The 22,428-nt window shown below is 41.8% G+C and overlaps 1 protein-coding gene across 1 annotated transcript in view; it reads left to right on the top strand.

Annotated features, from left to right (window-relative positions):
• Positions 1-22,428, top strand: part of kiaa1549la (KIAA1549-like a) — a 97,195-nt gene that overhangs the window by 69,267 nt on the left and 5,500 nt on the right. The window contains exons 14-20 of the mRNA XM_076106596.1: positions 4,052-4,197; positions 8,889-9,013; positions 11,750-11,970; positions 12,842-12,974; positions 15,516-15,757; positions 15,922-16,087; positions 17,901-17,998. Of these exons, the coding sequence (XP_075962711.1) occupies positions 4,052-4,197; positions 8,889-9,013; positions 11,750-11,970; positions 12,842-12,974; positions 15,516-15,757; positions 15,922-16,087; positions 17,901-17,998 (1,131 nt within the window). The remainder of the gene's footprint in view (positions 1-4,051; positions 4,198-8,888; positions 9,014-11,749; positions 11,971-12,841; positions 12,975-15,515; positions 15,758-15,921; positions 16,088-17,900; positions 17,999-22,428) is intronic.

The raw sequence follows: 22,428 nt of genomic DNA on the forward strand, positions 1-22,428 counted from the left end.
GGAGATGAGGCGGTATTTCATCCTCTAACCAGAGCCGAGTGGAGCGCGATGGGACGAGAGGGGAAATATTGCACCACAAAAACAACAAAGGATGCAATTATTCTTGCACTTTATAGGGATAACTGAATGGAGAGTGACACTTGTGTCTTCTCTCTTCACATGCACAAACAGGCTCGGTGTGCTAGATCAGAAGATTAAAAAAAAAGGTTGAAAAGGAAAGTGCCCACGGCAGTAAAGATGGATGAGCTGAACAAGACCACCTCACTAAAGCTGTGTCTGAAATCATTCACTCGTTAAGTATCCCTATTGGATACTCAATATCAATAGTGAGGAGTAAACTGAGATTTCAGAAGCTAACGTTGGATGTTTAGCATTAAAGTACAGTTGAGGCTGATGGGAATGTCTTTAGTGTTACAGGTGTTTGGTAACCGAAATGTTAACCTGGCAATGCAGTTAGAGGAAAAGTTATTTGATTAGCAAAATAATTACTGTTAAAGTGGGGAACATGGATGTTTGCGCCATATATGTTTGTTCTTGAGACATTTCATGTGCCATCTGTAGAGCCACGCTGCTTGCATAGCTAGAAATATTCATTCACTCTGTAATTAAGTCAATTCAGTGTGTTATCCCGTGCCATTTTAAACAGAATTTACACTGCAATTAAAAAAGAAAAATGATACACATCCCATGATTGAAAAGAAGCTGGGAGAAAAATAAAAATCCTATATACCACATGCCCAGTTGTCAAAATAAATAGATGATTGTTGGAGCTATTTATTTGATATTGTATTTTGTTATTTCATTTATAAGTAGTATTGTTTAATTATTGTAGATGTTTCATATATTAAGATTATTTTTCTCTTTAATAGTAATTTGTTTAGTTATATTGTTTTTTGGGTAATTACTGTGGGCACCTGTTGCTATATATATATAGGAGTAGACAGATAGGACCAGCATGCACCGGGGTGGGCGTATAGTTTTTACCAGCAGCATAGCACATGACAGGAGAGACAGCACGACAGGAGTTTTCTTTGTTCTTTAAGTTAGTTAGTTTGTTTTGTTTGCTTTATTTAATAAATACAAAAATCGGAATCCTGCTTGGACATTTCACTCTCTTCTGGCTGCGTAAAAATACCGACCGTGGTGCATCAGTGGCGTTTGATTATTATTTGTTTAAGTTTGATTTAGCCGACAAATGGCCACTACAATGATAAAGACATAAGCTATGTTCGAAATCACTCTCTTTGTATTTCACAGATGTGACTCTGAACGAGTCAGGGATGCTAAATGATGATGATTAGTAAGTGTTTGAAATCTCATGTTACTGCTCACTATAGACTAAACTATTGATCGCATCATATGGAGTAGTGAATGAGTGAACGAGGGATTGATTTATAAAACACAGACATACAGTAGGTTGCCTTTTTGATGCATGTTTTTAATTGGCGCATAAATGGGTGGAAAGTTGAAAATCTGAAAGAATCTTGATTTTTTTTGTTTTTGCTCGGCTGAGGTGGAAAATTTGGTGTATCCAAAGCAAAGCACGTGAGAAAGGGAAATGAAAACAGATTGACGGAATAAATGCTGAGCATGCAACTGCTTATCTCCGATAACCAACTCTGAGAAATCAAATACTGGTAGTGGATGGAAACAAGCATTCAAAAATACATTTGGATGGAAACCATAGACAGCCTGTTACTAATTACATTAAAGATTGCTTTGCATTATTCAAATAGCCCAGTGAGTCTTGAAATGAGTCAGCATTAACAACACCAGGTCCCTGAAACTATACACAACCAATGGCAGTCCACAAAACATAAATATTACTCTATATTTCATATCATCCCTTTAATTCATCTCTATACAACACATACATTATAGCATAGTATCTGCATTTTTTCATGAAATATGTTGGTATGTATGTCTCCCACACATTCACATAGTAACTCAAATATAGTAAAATATGTAAAAAGTACAAGATTTGACATTCCCCATAATACAATTTTGACGTGCTCTTGTGTTTATATTAATACAAACGATATAGGTTTCCAAAAAGGCATATGGTCCATGACTCTGTTTCACCAAAAAATCATTTAATATACTGTATCTAATATATAATGTATCATGTGTACGTATTACAAAAAAACACTTACTTTTAAACATAATTTGTCTGCGAGTTATTTAATGTTGTCTTGTATTTTCTTAAAACAAGATAAGTTTCCCTACAAAGATAATTGTAGTGAAATCAACTGTGCTGTGTTCTCGACACAGCAGGAGCGATGTGATCTGCACCTCAAGCAGGTGAAACTGTGTTGCAAACAACAGCTGCAGATTGTTCACTTGTCTGAGAGAAGAGAAAGGTGCAGACAGAATGCTAACCACGGGGCCAAGGACTGGAGCATTCATCCTGCTCACTGCATCCTCCCGAGAGCTACAGTGTGTGAGGCACAAATGAGAAAAAAAGAGAGAGAGGAGAGGCACGGAGATGAACATTACTTTCCAGCGGCGTGATTATCGATTCTGTTGCTCCTCTCTCTGGCCTTCCCACTCACAAATTTACATGGAACACATACTGTTATTTCTCCTCCATCCCTCCGGCTCTTCGCTTCAATACCTCATGACTTTTACTGCGACCCGGCCAGCGATTGACCGCTGCTCAGGCTGCACTCCGTGTGAATGGTGAGTGTGTGTGTGTGTGTGCGTGTGTCTGTGTATTCACACACGGGGTGTCGGCCTCGCCTGTGGCTCTGTAATGTCCGGTCTCGCTGATTTGTGCATCTCGCACCACCTGTAGACAGGCCTGTCACGTTGTGTAGCTGCTGTGGCTTACATGCCCCAAGGCTGTGAATGTGTGTGTGTGTGTGTGTGTGTGTGTGTGTGTGTGTGTGTGTGTGTGTGTGAGAGAGTGTCCTGTACGTGGTATACGTGCCTGGTTTGTCTGAGGCAAGAACAAACTATGTCTTCATATATGTTTCTGCTTGAGTGTATTGACTCTTCTAGAGTCAAGTGTGTGTGTGTGTGTGTGTGTGTGTGTGTGTGTGTGTGACATACATGCATACTGAGCTGTTTCCATCAAGGCCCTTGGCTGTTGAAGAACCTGCCCGACAAAATCAGGATTGTTGCTGCTCTACTTGTCCTTGCAGTTTGCCTTGAATGTCCCTACATTTTCTGTGCTTTCATACAGCATGCTTCTTTGATGGGATCTTATCGATAAAAAAACATTATTACCTCATTACAAAATATTAGAACGAACTTCAGTACAGTACAACAATACAGGAGTCGTATGGTTGGCCCAGTTAGCAGGTAATGTTAGCATTTATGAGCCACAATCACAGCACCGTTGATGAGATTGTTCAGTTGTCTGGCAACCAGGGGTGGGACAAGAGGGGGGGAAAGGGGTGGCCTGGCCCCCCACTGGCCCTCCTTGGGCCCCTGTACTAGAGTCAGAAGGTGATAGGTAGTTGGCTTATTAGTATCTAATTCGTTTTTCCACCAATTCCAAGATTTGGCTTTGGATGTACAGGCTAACAAATGAGCTAACAAGCTTGCCAATGTCCATTTACAGTAAATGCGTACTATAAATGTCTTAACTGGCTTGCCAGAAGGTTAACCGTTGTCAGCAGTAAGGTTTTATAAACCAGTGATACTACAGAATTCCCTATTTCTATTTTCATAATTACCATAAAGACCAAGCTCAGGCATGCAAAGAATAACTGATTCACAAAACAACAAAAGGAACACAGGCAATACAGTCTTGCTGAAGCTGTTGATTTTGGATTTAAATTACATTACTTTGAATTTCGCATTCTAGCTGGTTTTCATGTTTTGGAATGATAGTAGTTTTGGGGTACAGTTTCTATTATTTGTATGTGTTTTTATACATTACACATATGCACACCCATGATCTTATTTTTTTAATTATTTTTAAAGTTAACAGTGTGTTGCCAGCATTAACTGTGAGATGATACACTGCTTGTGTACACACAAGAGATTCACGAGCCTTCCCTTCTCCTTCCTCCCTGGCCTCTCTCTGTTGCCATGGATACTGCAGGCGGTTGCCAAGCGAGGAGGACGGCTCGGTGTCAAGTAGCGGCTCCGGGAAGCTGAACACGAGCAAGAGCTCCTCGGCCCGAAGGACGGCGACCGGCAGCAGCAGCAAGAACGGCAAGGAGGAGCTCCACAAGAGGAGCACCAACGGTGAGGAGGAAGATGGAGTCGGAGAGGAAATATGGAGGGGGGGGGGGGGGGGTTAAGAGATAGACAGAAAGATACAGGGAAACAGTGAGGGAGGGACGCAGTATAAAGAGGGAAAGGAATATGTGACGGACGAATATTTAGATGGATAGACAGACCCACACGCTGATAGATGGATAGCGAGAGATGAATTCTGTCTCTCCTTTACTTTTGCACCCACCACAAAGTCAATCCCCCCCCCCCCCCCCCCCCACATTCTCATACTGTAATATTTCACCCAAAGAAAAAGAAAAATTTCTATGAGCTAATGAAGCGCACATGAGTGAACACACTCACACATGCAGTGACTGAGCCTGCCGCTGCATCATTGTATACTCATCACGTCGTTTTACTCACACACACATTGCGGTCATCGGCCTTAACTGAATCAAAACAGACATGCTTACTTCCTTCCAGGATACAAAAGCTGAAAATGCAGTAAGCGATAAAAGCCAGCGGTTGGCAGTGCCATGTGCCTTAAGTTACTTTTGAGTAGAATCACAGAGGAAAGTCAGGAAAGTGGGGGAGTTGTCAGAGAGTTGTGACAGCACACTGCCAGATTAGATGTTATTCAAATCCATACAACCCACAGCATACGGTTTGTGCCTCAGAAAAATGACTCATCGTTAAACCTGTGACACTCAGAGGGATCCTCATCCTGGGTGGAAAGACGTTGATGCACTGTGTAGCTATTAAAAACAAATTAGCACTGTAATTTCCCCCCATCGTTATTATTGGGGTTGTGGGTATATTAGCAATTATCTCCATCAAGTCAGAGATGCACGCTGACAACACATTTTCCATTTCAACCAACGTCAACACAAAACGGATAAAAACGCAGCAGGCACGACTGACACTACTACTTAATGAAGTACTCGGTAGGGTGCAACAGAGCACACTACTGAATGGAGAGTGTGCCACACCCATCAGTGATGCTGTTTCGTACTAACGTAGTTAAGTTAAAATAAGTCAACGTGTTGACTTTTGGTTTCACACGGCACATGAACAGCGGCCTCCCGGGTGAAGGTCATGTTTGTTTGACCCATCCATCCTTTTCCCTTCTGTAAAGTTTAGATTTCTTTTTAGCTAACAATTACAATGAAGTTGCACTTGTTAGCTACTATATGGTAAGTACTTATGTTCTTACTTACTACTTATGTTCCCAGTGTGCATCACATTTACAGTATGTTTTAAAGAAAGGAAGTTGCCATTGCCGTGGCAGAACCATTAGAAGAAATAGATAACTCCACATTTTAAAATGCAATTCTATATGTCCGCACGATGCATTACTGTTAACATGCATACATTGGAGTAGTATTCATCTATACAGCTATATAACAGGACTATTAGATACACACACTTGTATCTGCAGCAGCAGTTATCAGTGGTGGCAGTAAATGTAGTGCATCTTTGACATGACTTGTTCAACAGATTACCAAGCAGATCTTTTCCCAGCGGTGCAGACTCACAATTGGTTGCATATGCATCGCTCTGATCACTGATAATGCTGCAACATCGCTTATGCTCAATGACATTCTAGGACGCTATGAATTTTTTCAATCTCTTTTGCATCAGCAAGCCAAAGATCACAGTAATTTGTGTGATTTATAGTGTTTATGCAAGCGAACGAACGGATACCCGGAGGGGAGGATGAATAATTATTTCAATTTCTCACTACTGTTCACAGAGAACCGGAGATGGACTGAACTGATTTTAGAAAAAATGAAAAGAGAGACAGGATAAAGGCAGACCGGAGTGCTGTTTAAGAAAATGACAGATTAATACAACTGTAAATCCAGTAAAGTAGAAGCATAGATCCATCATATGAAGGACAGTCAAATATAGTATGGATAAAAAGAAGACAAGATCAGTGTGGAGATGAAATATAATTGAAATGCATTTCATAATAACCTCTGTAATACAACAGGAGAATATTGGACAAGTTGCCTCCAATTCTTCTTTTCACTTGCATGCGTTTGGTGCTCAGGTTACTTTTTTGATTTAAAACTAATTCGATTTTTTAGTCTTGTCTGACATTTTCAGCTTTTCTGGCAGCTGTTATGTGATTTGAAGGTTAGAATGGACTGATGTGGTTGCTGTGATTTTATTACCCGGGTTAAAGAAATAGTTTGACATTTTGGAAATTAAGCTTATTAACTTTCCTGCAGAAAGTAAGGTGAGATGACAAATACCACTCTCGTGTCAGCACACTAAGTATGCCAGGAGCTGGTTAGCTTGGCTTAGCATGAAGACCTTCTCTCGCTCTAAATTTAAAACATGTCAGCACCTCTAGAGCTTGTTGATTTATACACTGTATCTCATTTGTTTAATCTGCACTCAAACAGAAGTGTAAGATTTCAAATTGGGGTTCAAATTCTGGAATGTTTTTCTTGGTGACCAGAGTCAACTGGCTCTGTCCATAATGAGTGTGTGGACATGAAAGTGGTATCCACTCTGCTGTTTATTAAGATTTTTAAATTACAGCAGCATCTGTGCGGTGTCATTTGGGCATTGATGGTGGCAGACAATGATGATAGACACATTCTCACTAGTCAGTCACATTATGCTGCAGAAACATCAGCAATTAAAGGAGTATGGACACATGGTTGCTCTCATGGTGTATATAAAGACACAAAAGCAGGACTTTCCCCCAGGATCCTGCTGTTTATGTCCCGTGTGAAACCAAGTCACTGTTGACTTATTTTACTGTAGTTCTGTTATGTAATTTACGTACTTAACTATCGCCGGTTACGCAACAATCGTACATATTTTAACCCAAACCACGATCTTTTCCTAAGCCCAACCAAGTAGTTTTGTTGTATAAGTAAACCTAAAAACCAACATTGGAAGTTTACTTTGAGATGAGACTGTATGCATGAAAGGAGCGAAAACTGACAAGCCGTCCTTGACATGTCCAAATCGTATGCTAGAGGGGCACGTAGAGCGTCATACTTTGAAGCGCAGGGCCACTATCCAAGCGTAGGTATTTCACGAGTTGACAATTGATCTTCATCCTCAGATCAATCCTTGGCCTTCTCTCTGTAGAGCGTCATGTTAATGACACTGGCCTTTTGGTAATCTGTAAGGTGTAAATGCAAAGTATGTTTATGTCCTACACAGTTATATAACAAAATGGATACATCAACTTAAAAAAAAACAGTAGTAGAAATGGTTTGACAGCAGCCGCCGGTGTTCAGAGTACACGTTGTTTACATGCAGTGTCGCGGTTTCCGATCTGGTTTACGGCCTCTGCCACTTGTGACGCCACCTGTCCTGACCTTAGCTGTTACACTCTTAATAGGCGGTGCGGGAGGGAGCAGCAGCAAATGGAGCGTGCTGAGTTGCAGCCAGAAATAATGGTGACAGTGTGGGCTTTGGAGCTGAGTTAATGGCAGACTGTTGTAGCCCTACAACGAAGCAGTCTGCCATATGATGTCAGACAGGCAGTGAGTCACAGTGCACCCAGTACAGCACAACCCTGTCCATCTGCTGCTCCCTGCAATTCCATGCACACAAATACATATAGAGCCTCATATACTTTAAGAAGCAGACCACACACCACACAGCTGATGTTTTCTCATCAAGCAAAACAACATGAAACTGCAGAGACCTGAACACAATTAGTAGAGCTTTGCTCCAATCTAAATTTGGATGGTTGTCCTGATACTTTCATTTCAGCCAGATTTAGACTAATGGCATTATTTTGGAGTGCATAGCAAGGCCGACATAAGCATAGAAACAACAGGGAGAAAGTAGAAAAGCCAACTTTCACAATTGTGCATGAACACCCTGGTACCAATACATAAAATTGTCTCACACACACACACACACACACACACACACACAGCCCCTACGCTACATACAAGCAATCCTATTATATTCTTGTTTGGTTGATAACTTTCATCATTTACTGGGTAGTGTTTTTCTGCTAGTCCCGAAACAACACCCGAGTGTTAACATGTACCGTATTTTCCGCACTATAAGGCGCACTTAAAAGCCTTTAATTTTCTCAAAAAACGACAGTGCGCCTTGTAATCCGGAGCGCCTTATATATGGATCAATTGGTTAATTGGTTGATCCATACTGGTTGTACACGGCGCTCTGTCAAAATGTTTCAGTACGACTGGTAAACTACAAAGCCGCACCGCGGTAAACACCGGTACTGTGCTTACTCCTAGTCCAACACCACTTGTGTGTATAAAGACCCCAAAATGGCACCTTTCAAGAGACACGCTTACGACGCTATTCTATTCTATGCGCCTTATAATCCGGTGCGCCCTATATATAAAAACAGTTCTAAAATAGGCCATTCATTGAAGGTGCGCCTTATAATCCGGTGCGCTTTATAGTGCGGAAAATACGGTACCTAATAAAACATTAACATTTTGGGAAATAATAGATGCCACTCTCATATTTGTCTGTTCAATACAAGGCTGCAGTCAGCTTATGTAGCTTCAATTAACAGCACAGTTCACCCCCAAATCAAAAATACATATTTTCCTCTACCCGCAAGCTTTCCCCCTAATTTGACAATTATAATCAGAGTTTTGAACAAAATTGCTGTGTGAATAATGTGGGAACTGACTGAATTTGTGATCATGTAATAATGTAATGCCTCTGTCTGACTCTTGCTAACCGGTTTGTCTTCCTCCCAGACCCGTACGAAGACCATTCTGGCTCTCTGCGTCTCATCACCATTAAACCCATGACTGCTCAGCCAACCTACTCCTACCCCACCGCCTCATCCCACAGCCAAGACTCTGTAGTCCTCAACGGGGAGGTGAGTCCGCGCGCACGCACACACACACTGACATATACGTAATGTACACACACCCTCAAGGCTTCGTCGCACTCAGCTGTAAGGTGAGAACGCAGCACTGACAGTACAAGGCAGAGCAAAAACTAGAACATTATGAGTCACACAGATACAGCACAGCAGCATTTTGTAGTTGCGTACGTAAATATGCCAGATGTTTTCCAGTCTTATTGTTTGGTAATGTATTGCAATAGAAATTACAACTTAAAAAATAAAACGTTTTGGTTAAATCAGGGTCGCCAGCTCTCGCTCTCACACTGCCCAAGCAGATCTCACTCTAAATAAGAGGAAGCCACAAAGCTACTCCTTGTATGAAAAATACTGTGAAGGTTGGGCTTGGTCTGCGTACAGCGCACAGGATGCCTCGCTGTTATCCGCATTTCAGCACTAACATTGGTCCTTGAAGGGCCAGTGTGTAAAATGTCAGGGCATCTATGAACAGAAATAAAATATAATATTCACAACTATATTTTCATTAGTTTATAATCACCTGAAACTAAGAATCTTTGTGTTTTCATTAGCTTAGAATGAGCCATTTGTATCTACATATAGAGCTGGTCATCTTCACAGAGTCCGCCATGTTGTACCGTAATCTTTCTACAGTAGCTCAAAATGGACAATCCAAACACTGGCCTTTCCTGATTTCCAATTACCTGAAGGCCACCGTAGTTCTTTGACAAGTTTGTGAAACTGCGGTAACGTGAGCCGAGGAGTGCAAAACAATGGCACCACCAGCAGCCGTCTGACTTCTGTTGTTCCTATAGTATTGTTATTATGATAAGGACAGCTCACTTTATTGCAGTCTTGGAAAGGAAGGAGTGGACAGAGGGTAGTTACAATCTGCAACCACGTCGCTAGATGCCACCAAAAGTTAAAGTTTGCGTGGTTGAACCAGGTGGCAGCCTCCGGTTCTGAAAAGCGACGCCAATGCTGAAGTGAGTTAAACTTGCAACTTGATTTATTCCCTCAGTAAACATTTTGGTCCATTTAGAGTAAAACAGACAATAAACCAGAGTATGCTTTAGGGTGTGGCTACCTTGTGATTGACAGGCCGCTACCAGAGCCATATATATTGCAAAAAAACAAGATGGCGACAGTCAAAATCCAAGATGGCGACAGTCAAAATCCAAGATGGCGACGGCCAAAATGCCGAACCAGTGGGTGACGTCACTAGGACTTTGTCCACTTCTCATATACACTCTATGGGTTCAACACATTTGCAGTATGATGGGTGATGTCTGCGAAGGGGTACTTCAGTTCATCTGACAGGGCTGTCGAGGAACATCAGCTTCATGCTATAAGTGCTTTATGTTACTGTTAGGTTTTTAAGAACAAAGGATGAAGGAGCCTGCAGGCCGCAGGTACTCTTCTGCTGCGAGCTTCTTACTGCGCACGCGCATCAGAAGAATGAGCTGGACCCGGTCCAAAATTAAAACAATATTTAATGTACTACACAAAGTTCACTTTCAAACTGAATTAACTATCAATAGTAATGTTCTCGAGAGCAGAGACCACATACACGCATCTCCTCACAGTCCGGCGCGGCCAGTTAGCTGAAAATGAGAGCTGCAGTGATCTGAGGTAAACTCTCTAAAACATTGTCTTTTGTATCCCCTGAGAGTCGGAAAGTGTCCGATACTGTCATAAAACGTGTGAATGACCCTCCGTGGCGATTAGTGATTGGCTTCATTTGAATTCTGCCCCCTCCCATTATCGATCCCTTAGCAAAACATCTTGGCTCCTCGCAAAACATCTTGAACTCCTCCTCTCTGTCCTGCTGGTCAGCTTGGCATTTGACCGTCCCTCTGGCCCCATCCTCCATCGATGAGGTCGCCTCCATTTGCTGCTGCATGTCTGACACCTCACTCAGAATCCCTATCTGACCCTCAAGACTATTCTTAGTGTTTTAATACCTACAGTGACTATACTTCTATGATTTAATACATTCAATGAGTTAATATACTGTAACATATAATATCCTCTATAAGTAAGAATATTGTAAACCTATAATACATTCCATATGGAAACATATTGTGACTAACATATTTATTATTGTAAAACTTCTACTCACCACTAGGGGTGTTATTAAATCCTACTAATAATGCGTTTAATACTGAAATTCTCCACATTACATTCATCAGTTTCAGGCGTCTGCTGCCCTTCCTGTACTGTAGTATTATCGTAACATTTTCTCATTGCACTGATGCTGAATTTAGCTGTTGCTACAAATCCTCTCCCCTTCTAATCTCTCACCCCTGTCACTTTCCTGGCCATCCAGTACATCCCCTCTCCTTATTCCACCTCTAGCCGAGAAAGCGATACAATGGCTGATGATAAATCATCCCCCAATCTATTAACATAAGACCACAAAATCCCATGGGGGGGGGGGGGGGGGGGGGGGCTCTCTAGTTTTCCAGTTCATCTGCAATTGATTGAGTGCGCATTAGCAGAAGAATATCATGTTTAGGGTGTGACACGTTCTCTGATTATCGAGCTGTAGGGAATGTTTGTTGAAACACATTGATCCGTCTTGGAAAAGACGGATCCTTCCTTGTTTTGGGCACAAAGAAAAAAGGGCAAAAAACCTTTTGAAAAATTGAACAGTTCATCATAAGAAATGGCAGCAGCTCTGTTGGTCCCCTCTTAGCGGATGGAAAAAAATGATTACTTGAATTCAATACTGGAATGGATTGTTTGCAGGCAAACCATAGCGGGCTGAAGCAGAAGTCGGACATCGAGCAGTACAGGAACAAACTGCGCCAGAAGGCCCGGAGGAAGGGCTACGGAGAGTTCTCTCTGTCCGAGACCGGCAGCCACGGTTACAGTCACCGCAACGCCAGGCACGGTCGGCACGACAACGGGCTCAAGGAGCCAATGACTGCTGAGGAGAAGAGGGCCTCTTTCGCAGGATGTCATAAGAGGTATGGAGTAGACATCGAAAACATAGGAATGTTCACTCACAGGCTTCATTGGCCATAACTGCACCGCAGATGGTTCAACAAATCAAAGGAATCAACCGATGTAGAAATGTTTGACAGTTAAAAGATTCGACTTCCCTGTTAAAGCGGAGTCCAATGTTCATTATTAAAGCATATGAAGGTTTTTCATCATTATTTCTGCACTAAAAGCTTAAATAATGATTAAATAATTTTAGGCAGTGCTTAACAAGCTTTCCACCAAGAATTATACATATACTGTAGATGTGTAGCTGTGGAGCATAGTTGCTAAGCAACTGGGGGTGATATTTGGTCAGCACATTAATATTTTACAGTTCATACTGATCAGTGTCTGTTTTGCTTCTCTTTGTCCACTAACTGATTCAACACATCCGACCTTTTGCACAGTTCATGAATCTTATTTGCAGAAAATCTGTGGATGTCACAGTTCGGAGTAGTTTGATTGACTAGTGATGTCTGGGATTCAAAGTGCAGAAGCACCACAGCATTAAGCACCTACAGGGTTTTTAAGTACATTTTTGCCTGAAGGAATTCCTGCTTTTGCACACTGTTTGTTTTTATCACCCGTCACATGGCTCCTTTCTTCAAAATTTTGATCTATTTAAGTTTGGTCAAATAAAATCAGGTAAAACTGAGCGCAAGAGTTCACAAAGCCTAAAGTAAATTGAGGGTAAATATTATCAGCAATAAACTGTGACTGTTGTTTTGTATGTGGACAACAGCAAAACAGTTCCGTTGTTGATTTTCCGTGATTTTTCGATTTTGACTTTCCTAAAACTCAAATGTTGAAGTTTTCTGACCCCAAATTCTCCCTTTTCTTACGCCTGTCCATCAGGTACTCCCACCCACGGGAGCCCGCCTACTGGAGCCGGCAGTCTCTGTGCAGCCCAAGCCCAGTAGAGACAGAGATGGACCTGCTGGTGCTGAGAGAAAGATCCAGGAGGGGCATCCGAAACAACGGCTACGATGTGAGTAACGTCGCGAGGTCACAGACCTTCTGATGAAAGCCTGATTCTTTGTTCTTTCTTGTAGTTTTAAAACACTCAGACCAGAAATTAGGTCAGTGGTGCGCTGAAGAGCACGTCAGAAAAAGCGGGAAAAGACAGCGAATAAAAACATTTTAGTGATTTGAAGCACCTCTATAAGTTTGTGTGGAGGATGTGAGGGACTTACTGTCAAAAAATACCCAGAGGCAAGACCATGCAAAGCTTTGAGGAATTTAGAAGATGGATCCTGTAACAAACTGTAATACAGCAGCTGAGGTCCGACCCCTGACCCGGTGAGTCACACAGAGTGATGATGATGAGACCGCTGCCGGATCCTTCTTCCCTGAAGGCTCTCATGATGGCTGTGGCAAAGTAAAGCTCTTCCACTTTTGTCAAACGAATAAAATAATCTCCTGGTTGCATTTATAACTTTAATCCTTTCTTTCCCGCCTTCTCTGATGCCGTGAGCTCACACCTAGGGGATTATCAAATCACCTCCCGATGAACTTCATAAACCTGCACCCAACAGAGAGATAAAGACAGAGGAAGGGAGACCGACGGGGAGGAAATTACATTTAAAGATTAAGGAAAAAGCGATTTCTTCATTAATACATACAGCAGAATATGGAGAAAGGAGGAAAGGGGGAGATAAAATGGGTACAGATAGAGTGAGATCTCTTTATGCTGCTCCTCTGCTGCACCACAGTAACAGCAGTGACCGCGCTACGACTGAATGTCAATGAGTGTGAATATGATTATGGCCTATTCATGGATTCAGATGGGAGGCGCGATAGCAGCTAACAGCCTTGGAAGTGCCAAACGACACAAGGAGAGCAGTGTGTGTTTATGCAGGAGCATGTACATTTGTGGGTATTGATACAGGTACGTAGAACCTAGTCGGTTTGGTTTTCGTGCTTTAGAATTGTTGCTTTGTACAACACACCTCAGTGCACTGTATTCACGTTGGTTTGGAGCTGGAGCTGGTTTGCCTGCTTCATGTCTGTGGGTTTGCACTGTTTTGGCTTTTCTACAGGGTATGTTCGGGGATTCAATGTGGTCAGGCTGGGTAATCATTTTATATTATTATTTATTATTGCGATTAGTGGAGTGATATGAACAGATTCCGTTGTCCATGCTGATTTTATTAAAAACTGACAAAATTAGTTAATGAAGTTTTTGTCAAACATCTGATGTCAAGTCAAGTATATCAACAATAATTGCATTGAACATTAATTTACATATTGTATATGTGATTCTGCATACATGTAATATCTATCCATTTTGGAAAATATTCAGCAACTATCGAAGGCACAGTGAGTAAAAACATCTTTATAGACAAAGATAGTACCCCCTTAGTCATCACTTATGAAGTGTGTGGCGGTGTCTGTATCTGCAGATACCCCGCCTTCTGCCTGTATTTTATCTTTTCTTTTCATTTTGCAGTTTTTGGAACAATTTTGGGCGTCAATCTCCTATAAAAATGTTGGTGCCGGGTCAAACGCAGGGATCCAACAGGAAGCAACAAAAATGCGCCAAATCAAGGCAAATTTAGCGCTGCAAATATATAGCTCTTTCCAAAACAAGAGTGAATCTGGGTTTGACTTTCCCCCGCTGAGGAGCAACGTAACCCGCCTAGAGCCGGGGAGGAGGGGCCAACTCTGAATGTTGAAATAGCAGCAACCGACAAATCGTAGTCATTGTGCCTTTAATATTGTGATCCTCAATCCGGCTATACTGTATTACCCAATATCAACTTGAATTCAATCCAGTTTAACATAATAAAGAGGCATGTCACGCAAAAAAAGACAAAACAATCCAGTGACTCATCACTGAATAAATCTAAAAGAATATATGAAAATACGCTCTGTTGGCAGTTTATTAGGTATACCAATCTAATGCAGTCTAATCCAACTCTTCTGCAAAAAACAATCATTCATGAAGGTTAAAATGTTGAAACTGTATTGCTTTGCACCCACAGGTGTTCACATTATCTTGTTCACCTTGTTTGTATCAGTGAGGGTAGGCTAAAAAAACAGAAACACTGTCAGAATAACACAATACAGTTCAACAGCGCCACAAACTACATCCACCAGAATGATCATACAGTGGAATCAACACCTAATAAACTGGAAACTGAGTGAATAGTACATGTTATTGTAACTGATGTAGTCATGTTGCAGGAGAACCTGCTGAGTGGGTGTAGGTTTGATTATTCTACCTGATGATGAGAGAGAAACACCTGAAAACTTTTGTTTTAGACTCCGTTACTTCAAACTTACTGGGAAGCTGCAGACCTTCTGCTGCTGACCATCTTGACTCACAATTTGTTTTCAGTGCTGCCTGTTTTCAGCTTCTGCATCAACACCAACATCCTTCGTATAGTCTCAGGAGCATTTGTTTCTCAGGAAACCAGAAGTTCAAACAGGTGCAAACTTTGAGTTGATGGAAAGGCGTGTGATTTCGGTGTCATTGTCCTCATCGATGAATGCGCCCCCGCCCCCCTTGTCCCGCTGTGCTTCGCAGGGCGAGCCAGAACCGTTTGTGGAGACCAACATGGACCGTCTGATGAGCTCCCTGGGTTACGGAGGCGGGTCCACTGGCACCGGGACTGGCAGCCTGGGGGTGAAAGCTCACCGCGGCTCCGACTCCTCCACACTCAGCTCCCAGCCATCCATTGATGAGGTCCGCACGCAGATGCACATGTTGCTAGGCAACGCCTTCAGTCTGGCGCCTCCGGACCACGACCCCCCTTCTCCACCGACCAAGTAAGTCGGTTTATTTCTTTGCAAATCCGCATTCATTTACAGTATTGTGTGGGAAAGAATAGAGAGAGCTGTTTAAGAATGATCCCAAGCTAAGGCTGTTTTTCACAAAGCAGAAAAACAGGAAAACTGTCGACTGAAACTTTTTTTTTTATCTTCACCAACAGCCACCACCGTCATCACCACCATGCCCACAGAGCCTACAACCCGTCCCACACCAGCCACTACAGTGACGGGGTGACCAGCGCCCCGGGGACCATGAACCATCCCTGTGGAGGCAGGCAGAGGAGTGCAGGATACGAGGACATGCACCAGTGTAGCCTGCCCAAACCGGTGAGCACTAACAGGAAGTTTAAAGGGCAGATTCCTTCACTTACCTCTCTAGTGGTATCTAGCCATGCATATCTGTTTCCCACATAACTGCCTCCACCAAAATACAATGGAGGTAAATGGAATTCCTTAGGTGGTGCTCACAGCTTTTCGACTGAAATATGATAGACTTTGTTTTCAAAAAGCTCTTTTTGCTATGTCTTCAGTACAGCGTTGTCGAATAGGATAGGTTGAAATACTTTGTGATATGATGGGTAATAAAGATTTATTAAAAGCACAAAAGAGGCAAAATATACACTTGTGACAAGTATGCATTTTACTTGATAGACAAGATGAGAATAAAAGTGAAAATGTACTCTTTTGTCTCAAATAGGATAAAACCACTCTTTCATGATTAAAGTAGATTTAATATGTGAAATCAGAAGAGGTGGAAAAAAGTGTTTAACTCCTTTACTTAAGTTAAAGTGGCAAAAGCACCATTAGTATTAATTCCAAAAACATGAAAATATTTTCATACTATTAACTATTAACTAACAACTACATGACTTTTCGGCCACTTTAAGAAAGCCATCAAGCTGTAAAAAAATAAAAGTAATGGACATATTATCACCTTATAAAGTTATGAGAAATTATAGACTGTATACAGTCTGTGTGGCTTAAGTTTAGCGTTCAAGATTAGCGTTCATTTGGAGTCGTGTTTGGTCCAACATTCACTCTCCTTTTTAGCTCTGTTTTGGTCTCCACCAATTCTTGAGAAAAATCTCAGGCTCTTTAGCAGCAAAATGCTGTTCCCCAGCTAGTCGCTAACTCTGTCTGACGTTTGGTGCTGGACAGGTAGTGTGCAGTTGGAAAACAGGAGCTGAGAGTTGTTAGAGAGAATCAAAACAGTAAAGTCTGTGGCCGAAAAACCCCCAAAACGATTAGCTATAAGAAACTAAAACCCTCCGTACAGCCGGAGCCAACTGCAGAGTTGGCTAATGATTTACTGTGTGTTCACCTCTCAACGACACCTTTTAGATTACACATAGTTATTTAATCCACTGCTTATATAAAGAACATTTTATAGCCGCTTAGAAGTAAAAAAAAATATGAATCAAAAAGAACTTAATATGAGTTTAGAATGTTACATTTTTTATTAATCAATTAGCAGGTCCATGTCAGGCTTATCTTATCTTCTACTTGCTTCTTAAAAATGTGTGGTGTTTTATGATCATACCATAGGCTTTGCTTGTAAAGTCTATATATGTAAGGTAAATCTTTGTAGCCACAAGGTTGCTGTTATTGGGATACGGTACAGTAGTAGGTGCAGAAGTACAATGTTGCACAAAATGAGAATACTCAAATAAAATAAAAGTACTTAAAGGTTTGTTGCTTGAGTTAATGTACTTCATAACTTTACACCTCTGAAAATCTGAATTCTAGCTTTTATGTTATGTCAAAATGTCACTCAGTGACCAAAGCATAATGCTGATGTTGGCTAATAGTCCTGGTACAACAACAAAAAAAAGCCAGAAAAGCCAGCGGAAGTGGTCTCAGTGTGTGAATTGCCAACTGCTGATCGGCAAGGGAGAAGCTTTACGGAGATTAAAGAGACTGAGGACTAAACACCCACCAACAGACAACAAGCCTCACGCAGCTTGAATCTGTATTTATATTTGGCTTTGCTCTGATCAGACACCCATCTGATTTTCCAGCCATCTTTGTTTGTCAGGATTTGTTTGTTGCTCCTTCCACTTTTCTTCTTTGCATTTTGTGCTCCGTAGAGTCCACATGACAGTTTCTGAATGTGTCTAAGTTCCATGTCTGGCTCCTGCAGGGTTTCCGGTTCACCCAGCTTCCTGATATGGGCATCGGGTCTCCCCCGCCGCTGATCCCCTCAAGACCAGGACCGCCACCCGGGACCTCTTTGCGACGGTACCACACTCACCCACACGACTACAGACACTATCTATTCAAAATCACAAAAAAATAAAAACGTTTAAACAAATAAAAACACTGCGTCTTCGGTAAAGGACAAGATATGGACTAATGCCATAGAAGTAAATGCTCTACCAATTAACGAAGCGTCCACTGTGTCAAAAGAAACATTCACACATGGCATTTGAAAGCAATCCTTAATAATGAATTCCCAGCCTATCAAAATGCAGCGCTGGAGCTAATCACTGTATCAGATGGATGTATCATTTATTGGTAGGGACCACAGGAGAATGCAGATTGAAAAATAGCTACAGAACATTAATCAACATCATTTGAACCGCCTGCCCCCCACATCCACTCTCTCTCTCTGTGCCGCTCGCTTCTCTCTCTCTCCGCCATATGTTGGCATGCATCATTTGAACTGAGCAGCTTCTTCATTTAAATGCTGTTGCTGTGTGCACCGTGTTGCTGGGCACTTTAGTGCCGGCAGAGAGTCATGACTGCTCAGCTGTGGTGGATTGCACAAAGGGACATGTTTGCCATCTAGTGGAGAAACTGAGACGACAACGCTTACGAGTAAACATGTTCCAGCTGCGATTGACTACAGACTCACAGGAACGAACACATACTCGGCAGGGAAATGCACACATTTTGATATGTAGGACAAAATGAAGTTGTTTGTATTTTGCGTGACAGAGACAGTCTCTGTTGGTTTTACATTTCTCTAACTATGTGTGTGTGCGACCGTTACACTTGCTTTAAAACCAGAAACAGAACTGTGTAAGTAGTTAATAAGTCAGCTCGTCATACATCAGTTCCTCTGTGCCCTCTGGGAGGAGGAACGCAGCATTTTAATACCTCCTTAGTATGCATGGTGCATTATGGTCCTGAGAGCCCTGGCAACGACATCATCTGTCCTCCGGTTTCCTACTGTAGCGTTGCATGTACAGGTGCCGAGGTTCTAGGAGGTAGAAGAGGCGCAAGAGGATGATGATAAAAACCTGTTCACTATTTTTTCAGATGTTGAGGTCATGAGTCAAAAAGTGTATATATATATATATATATAATAACATAACCCAATACAAAAACAGTGTCCATGGAATTAAGGTAATAGTGCAAACAGAGGTAGTAGTGCAGTTTGACTGATTAATTGTTCATCAGAGTGACGGCCAGTGGAAAGAAGCTGTTCCTGTGTCTGGTGGTTTTGGCGTACAGAGCTCTGTAGCGCCTACCAGAGGGGAGGAGTTGGAACAGGTTGTGTCCAGGGTGTGAAGGGTCTGCAGTGATCTTTCCTGCCCGTTTCCTGACTCTGGAGGTGAACAAGTCCAGGATGTAGGGCAGGCTGGCACCAATGACTCTCTCTGCAGACCTGACAATCCGTTGTAGTTTGTTTCTGTCCTGTTTGGTGGTCGATCCAAACCACAGAGAGATGGAAGAACAGAGAACAGACTAGATGATAGCCGAGTAGACTGGATGATAGCCCAGTATATTGTTACAATTAAGATTCAGCTCGTTTTCCAATAAAAATCTCAAGGTACTCGAAGTTGTCTATAGAGTCTACCAGCTGTCCCTTGATAATAGTACGCTGAAGGGTTGAGGACTGTTGCCTAAAATCAATACTCATGTTTCAGAGTGTCATTTAATTGAAGGAATGCAATGTCACACCACTGTGTAGTTTCATTGATAAAGATGTTTTTCATGGCAGCAGATTAATTTAAGTTTTTGATGAGTAACCATAATGTTGTTATCATCCAAGGTAGACGTATCACAAGCTATTCGATTGTGAAGCGATGGTATATATAGTCTGTATGATATGAAGCTTGTTTTCAGAAAAACACGTTTTATTTGCACGTTACCCACAATCCTACAGTGTAATCTTATTGATGGAGCTTGCTGTCACTATGGCAATGTGTACCGCACCCGCGAACGGCTAGTGATGCTACTTGCTGGTCCATGGCCTGCTCCCGGATTTCAAACCGAACCCGTTTGAATCGGTCTTCGTTTTAAATTAACAACAGTTGGTTTTAAAGTTTTTGGGGAGTTTCTAGAGTTGGCTTGTCGGTATTCGCAATAGTTTATTGGATATGAAGTTCATTCACTCTTAAAATAATTATGTACACAGTCTAGTTTCCTTGACTTGTTTTCCATTTTTGTAATTCTTTTTCCATTGCTCCAGATCAAATGTTTTATCATCTCAATTTAATCTCGTAGTTTGTTTGCTTGGTTCCATGTTTAAAACTCTTTATGTAAGGATTTTCTAAAACGTCAATGAAGTGAATAAATGGGAAATTTTGGAACTGGAGAGCTTCAAAACGTGTCAGACACTGTTGAGCTCTGCTTCTTTCAGTGCTTACTCTTTAAACCTGTATAGCCCGAGCGAGCCCCATTTGGGGTTCGAGTACCGATACCGAGGTTCCGAATGGACTTTTCATCAAGAAATATCAAAAATGCTCCAGACATATTAAATACCGAATAAAAAAAAAAAAGTCCGGGCAAAATCATCATGCCAGCCATTTTACAGAATTATACACAGTTATACACAAACTAATTCAATAAACTAGAAGATTTATCACAAAATCAGGATTTTTCTCCACATAATCTGCTAACTATGCACCTGAAATTCATCTTTCATCACAAAGCCGGCAGCGATCATGGCGGATGGATACATGATTTCGCACTAGGGCTCGATACGGCGTTGACCCAGCGTGTCCAAATTGACCTCCGTCAAAGCATTCAAAAGTTACATGACAAACGCCAACAAACCATACACTGCTCTCCAGAAAAAATATTGAAAGTCTGCATACCTTTTGGTGATTGTCATGCTGAAAAAAACAGTTAATCCATTGAAATTTGCTGCTGCATTATAGTCCATTTCCTGCTCTATCTGCCTGCATTCAAATGAACGTGCTGTGACCTTCCATGAGGAAATGGGGCGCATTTTTCTCCTGGACCAATCTATTTTACGCATGGGGGTTGAGCCCAGCGTATCAAGATTTTTACTGACTAGTGGCTCTCAGTTTTCCCCCTGACGGCTTTCAATGGACTATTCCGCAGCTAACAAGGTGTCACATGATGAAACAGGCCTTACCAAAGGCTTAAAGAGACACAGACTGAGAGGAGATTTGTTCATGGATGAGAGTTATGACAGCTGAAAATAGCTGAACATGGCTGAAAATTATGCCAAACTGCTTTATTATGATGTATTGAACACTCTTAGTGATAAAGCAAGTGAATATATAGTTAATATGTAGTTATATAGTATATAAAATTAGAATAGAGCAGCGCAAAATCTGGTTCCACAAATGAGAATTCGGCTTGAAACTCTGTACTCAGACCTCATTTATGCTGGCCTGTGTAGTGTTATGTGTAAAGTAAGTTAGGAGACCGTAGTATCTTTGGCTAACTTTATTAGCTCAACACTAGCATAACACCAAGACTGTTGACTGACTGGATTCATACAACTCCCAGTGCGGACTGCGGACTGTACACGCCCACATCTGACATCACACACACCTGATCACTCCGCTCTGCATGTCGATAAAGTAGTACCATTACATTACATCATCCTTTCTTTGAGTCATTTAAGACATGCTGCAAAAAGGCATAATGTCGTCTGTCAACATCTTCTGTACGTCTAACTGGTCATTGTAAAACTCAGAACGAATGCTCTATTAAGTAACACAGTATCATAACAATATACATTTACTTTTCAAAATCTCTTCAGGATTTAAACTTCTTGTGGCACTTACACTGGCACTTAACAGTTTTATTTTGTATTAATGAAACAGTCATTTAACATAAACCAATCCTGAACTATTGTGATCTGGGTGGACTACCAGTCACCAACATAGCTGCAGTGGATTATTCTGCCACTTGATGCAGACTATGTCCTAACTACTTAACATACTCTCCGTATCGGTCTGGTGGTTTTACAACTCTGCCGCTGGAGGTTGTGCGTGTTGCAGTCTGTGTCATAGTATCTTGAGATGTAACAGGAGGTGTGTCTGCATCAGAACCAGGTGAACTTAACTCTCCATCGTTCACTATACATTCGTCCCCTCCCTCCTGGAAAGTCTCTGTAGGGCTTTGGAGAGGTCTCAGATGGCGACGGTTCCTGCGCAGTACTCCTTTATCCGTCTGGACTAGGTATGACCTCGGTGTGTCACCTTGCTTAATGACCGAAGCAGACTTTGTCCAGCCTCTCTCATCATCCAGCTTCACAGCAACGCTGGTTCCAGGCTGAAGGTCTGGTAGAGTTCTGACGTTATTCTTGTCATTGTAGGCTCGCCTGTAGCTCTGTTTCATCCTCTCATCGTTCTGTCTCACTTTGTGGAGGTCTGGCCATCCAGGTTGTAGATTAGCCTCCAGTGTAGGAACTGTAGTACGGATTTGTCTGCCAAGCATGAGCTGAGCTGGGCTCACGCCTG

This window comes from Anarhichas minor, unplaced genomic scaffold (assembly GCF_050575085.1).
Source record: "Anarhichas minor isolate MPS153535 unplaced genomic scaffold, ASM5057508v1 ptg000034l, whole genome shotgun sequence".
Taxonomy (NCBI): Eukaryota; Metazoa; Chordata; class Actinopteri; order Perciformes; family Anarhichadidae; genus Anarhichas; species Anarhichas minor.